At 42.3% G+C, this 4,791-nt stretch overlaps 1 protein-coding gene across 1 annotated transcript; it reads left to right on the top strand.

Moving 5' to 3' along the window:
- Positions 1 to 136: 136 nt before the first annotated feature.
- On the top strand, positions 137 to 3,897 carry EMWEY_00056850 (vacuolar sorting protein 35, putative; the record flags this gene model as incomplete). Its single annotated transcript, XM_013480514.1, has 9 exons — positions 137 to 614; positions 786 to 1,106; positions 1,465 to 1,652; positions 1,913 to 2,074; positions 2,505 to 2,657; positions 3,062 to 3,214; positions 3,397 to 3,463; positions 3,679 to 3,768; positions 3,872 to 3,897. The coding sequence occupies 9 exons, from the start codon at positions 137 to 139 to the stop codon at positions 3,895 to 3,897; spliced, it is 1,638 nt and encodes a 545-aa protein (XP_013335968.1).
- Positions 3,898 to 4,791: the final 894 nt, after the last annotated feature.

Below are 4,791 nucleotides of genomic sequence, written 5' to 3'. Positions count from 1 at the left end.
CACCCACCCACCCACACACACACACACACCCACACACGCACACGCATGCATACATGGACACACGCATGCATGCATGCATGCACACATGGATGCGCACATGCATGCATGTATGTGCTTGACTGTGAATGCAGGGACGATGGACATTTCGAGCTTGCTTGGTTTACAGGATGTATTTCAGAGTTTTTGTTTGACTTTGTTTCCCACGCGTGTTGAATACATTTCCTCCATTCTTGACGGCGCATTCCGCCTGCTAGTAGCCACTTGTCAGCGGCTTTCAGCTGCTGCAGCAGAAGCAGCAGCAGCAGCAGCAGCTGCCGCTGCAGCAGGCGGCAGGTCGCCTCCAAGTCTGGCCAAGCTGCACAGCCCCGCAGGTGTCTGCGGGGATGCAGGCTACGGACCTCCTGTTGGTGCTGTTGGTGCAGCTGGCCCAGCAACAGCAGCAACGGCAGCAATCGACACCAGCTCAATGCAACTGAAGATGTTGCCTGAGGCGGGCATGGAGGCCGTCGGCGAGCTTCTTACAAATCCCTTAAAGGTCTTGTCGCTGCAGGTGTTAAACATAAGCAGCTACGCCCCCCTCATGGACTTCCTAGACACAGACACCCGATCTCAAGGTAAACAGTGCTGTTGTTGTTTCTGTTGCTCTTGCTGCCGCACACACGCCTGATCCAGGTGCCTGCGGCGGCAGCAGCCGTAGATTATGTGTTGCTGCCCCTGTGGTATGTTGTTGTTTTTCCCGTTTCCTCTTATATTTTGTTTCATTTTGTGTTTTTGCTTGATTGTAGTGGCAAAGGCGATGGTCGACGCCGTCGTGACAGCACGCGTACCGTTAACTTCTTCTCATGTTTTTAGTCACTTTTTGGCCCTTGTTTACCCTTTAATTCGTGGAGATGAAAATGCGAAGAACGCTCACGGCAGCAGCGGGGAGACGGGACAGGACGACGCACATGCACCAGGAGCAGCAGCAGCAGCAGCAGCAGCAGCGCCCGCAGCCGCAGCAGCGCAACATCTGCAGCAACTTGCAATGCTCGTCCACCTTGCAAAGGGAGCAGATACAGACGAACAGTTCAACATTCTTTTAGCGGCGAAGAATGCTTTCTCGCAAGGTTTGTGTTTTTCTTCCATTTAGTTTATTTACGTTGTGGTGAGGGCATATATTAGGTGCATAGTTATATATTATATATACAATTGTCTATATATGTTGCTCATTTATTGCCTCCTTCATTCAGTGGTGTACTTTCTTGTCCATTTCTCTCCTCCTGTATTTAATTACTCATTCCCATTTTACTCCAGTGGTATATCTAGCCTGTCCACTTTGAGGCATTTTTTTGTCTAATTATTGGTCTATTTACCCTGTTTTTAGTTGTTCTTTACCAGCTAATTAGTCGCTCTCCTCCGTTGTATCAGTTAAAAACAAATCCCAAAGGTTATTTACTCCCCTTGCTGCTGGTGTTGCTGTTGCAGGGGGGGCGCTCCAGCAGCGCGTGCTGCTGCCTCCGCTTGCTGTTGCTGCTTGCCGTCTGCTGCCTCAAGTGCTGCAGCGGCAAACAGCAGCAGAGGAGGGAATTGAAAAGCCTCCCCAGCATACTGGTAAACGCGTCTGTCAGCTGCTGCATGCAGTCTGCTTGCAGCTAGTTCCTCTTTCTCCCGAGGTAAGGACTGTGTGTTAGTCTTTTAAACACAATAGCACAAATTATGAATAATAATTTTGCTTACCTATTCTATTTGCTTTTTGTGGAAGAACAAACTCATTGCTCACCGTCGTCGTTGTTTTGTTGTCTTGTTAGTCGTGATTTGTTATGTTGGTTCTTCTTAGTTTTTATGGCTATGGCCGCATAATATATACAGTAATTTTAATATACGTCTAACATACAATATATAGTCCTGATATTGCATGTTATTTGTTGCGCAGACGGCCCTAAGGATGTTGCTCCTTTCCTGCATGGCTGCCGATAATGCGAATATTGCAGTGGGAGGCTTTGGACCAATTTGCGAAGAATTTGCATCGCAAGCTTTGGTCTGTTTTGAAGAAGAAATCACCGACAGCAAAACACAGTTTGCTGCTATCACACAGGTTAGTCTTCTTCCTATTCTTTTCATTCCATTTACTATTCTTATCGCCTGTTTGCTTGTTTGTTGACTAGCCTCCTTGTGTGTTTGGTGCTTTCTTTGTGCTTCTTATCTGTTTGTTACTTATTCGTCATGTATCTGTTATTTATTTGTTACTATGTGTTATTTGTCGGACATTTTGTCAGTTTTTTGCTTGTTCTGTGTCAGTTAGCCACGTGTTTTTGGTGCATTTTCTTGAAGTGTTTATATTATTATTATGCTATGTGTTATTAATTTGTCGTTTGCGTATTTGTTATTATTAATTGTATTTATATATGTATAATTGATGCATGTGTATTTCTGGGACTTTCTGTGCCGCGTGCAGCCGTCTGTGTGCCGTAGCGGGTTGGAAATTGTGGCAAAATGCGGTTTATGTTGTGTTTATTTCTTTACAGATGGTTGGCTGTTTTGCGGGCTTTATTGTCGGTTTAGAGAGAGAAATTTTTGAAAGTTTAGCCACAAAAATGACCCAACACGCAGCAAAACTCCTAAAGAAAGTAGATCAATGCCGGGCAGTGCTGTCTTGCTCGCATCTCTACTGGAATACGGTAAGTAAAAGAATGCATGCAATATTCACTCCTTGATTCGCATTTTATTTCATTTATGCAAGACAACTCCTGTTTTATGTTGATTGGATGCTGCCGTCTGTTTCAATTTTAATGCAAAAATATTCTTTATTTATTGGATGCTAATATCAACTTTCTTTCGCTCAAATTTGCAACGTAAATCCTCCCTCTATACTTGCTTATTCATCGTATTGGTTTTCACGTTGCTGCCCGTGCAGAAGTGTCTTGTATGTTTTCGCTCCCATGGTGTTCCTTTCGTGCCTATTTCTCCTTTCATTACCAATAAGCAATTAATATTTATCTATTTGTAATTGGATACATTGGTACTATACGCTTGTCAATCATCTTTGTATTTCCTCTCTGTTCGCTTCGCTTGGATGCTGCAGGCGGCCTACCGCGACAGCCGCCGAGTCTTAGAGTGTCTGCAAAAGTGTTTAAAGATAGCAGATTTAACAGTTCAAACGAATTCTTCTCATGTTTCTCTCTTTATTGAGATCCTTAACAAATATGTTTACTATTTCGACCAAAACAACACAGAAGTAACCCACCATAAACCCTGAACCCTAAACCCTGGAGACAGGCAGAGCGAGATGCTTGGCAGTGTTCGTCACTAAACAGCAATCAGACCCTTAACCCTGAATCCTTATGTCGTAGATGAGTGTTTCGTGCTACTGGATTAACCCTAAACGCGGTGAACCCTAAACTTGTTTTTGTGGTTCAGGTGACAACAGACTTCATTCAGAATCTCCTCGCGTTATGTGCCGAACATTGCAGGTTTGCTGAATTAGGTAAGTAAGGCATTTGCGCTTATTGTTGAGTGCATTTTTAGGTTTGCTGTGTTTGCCTGCCAGCTATTTTATTTTGCATATATTTTAGATATACAAATATGCAAATATATATTATGTATTTACTTGATCTGTTCAATCATGTGCCTTCTGTTGCCGGCTGCTTAACGAGTGTTAGGGCTTAGTGTTTGGCGTCTAGGGTTTGTTGCTGATTTCAGACAAAGACGACGACGTCATGAAGAGCTTTCGAAATACTTTGCAACACCTCCGGCTAAAGAAGCAAACAGACACAACCAATCGCTACAAAGGTTTGTTCCAAGGTCTAGGGTTTTGGTGAGGGTCTAGGGTTTTGGTGAGGGTTTAGGGTTTAGGGCTTGGCTGCCTGTATTTGCGTGTTACTTTTTGTTGCAGGTCTCGACTTGTCCATAGAGATATGAAGAAATCATAGGTAGCGCCTTGTGCGTTATTTATTATTTTTTTGCTTTGTTGGTTTGTGCTTTTGCCGGCATATATTTGCGTGTGTCTGTTCATTTTTCAATGCAGATTTGTCTTTGTTTGCCCCACTGTCTCTTTTATACTATCTACTGTTATGTTCGTTGTACTTCATCATTCAGTTTACTTTAATATCTCTTGATGTACTGTCATCCTGTTATTTATTGTATTTAGGGTTTAGGGTTGGGTGCATTTCTTTGTTTGTTGCTTTATCTGTGTGTTGACATTTATGGGTTGATTTAATTGTATTTCTTCTGCCACCTCCCATTGCGTCGTCTTTTACCTGTAGTGTTTATTATTTCTTCTGTGTTTGCGTTTGCAGCTCACCGTTGTATTAATATCTACGCCCGTTTCCTTAATTGCCTTAAAATTGTTAAAAAGGTCCGTTAAAGATAAAAGAAGAATAAAAGAAATGTAAAAAATAAAACATTTGCTGCGGCTCCTCCAAAACGGTGCTGAGGTGTACAGGCCGGCCACCGTAGGGAGGGAAGAAGGCAGAAGAGACATTTTGCAGCCCTTAACTACCCATATTATTCCTTTTAACTATTTCTTTTTAAACTTTATTACCTTAAGAACAATCCAAAATATATATTGTACACAAAAACAAACGACAACCGCACAAACCCTAAACCCTCCAGCGCGACGGAAACAAAATTTATATAATATTGACTAGTTAACTGCACATTTTAATAACGCTCAAGTTGTCATCTGCAGTATCTCTTTAGGGTTCCAAATGCATACAAAGCACCCAGTATGTTGTTGTACAACGGCATACATACCCAACACATATACCTATAATATAATATATATTATATATTATATATATATATATATATATA

This window comes from Eimeria maxima, genomic scaffold (assembly GCF_000499605.1).
Source record: "Eimeria maxima Weybridge genomic scaffold, Emw_scaff2010, whole genome shotgun sequence".
Classification (NCBI taxonomy): Eukaryota; Apicomplexa; class Conoidasida; order Eucoccidiorida; family Eimeriidae; genus Eimeria; species Eimeria maxima.
Note: the sequence above shows the minus strand (reverse complement) of the source record. Positions and strands in the feature narration are given on the sequence as shown.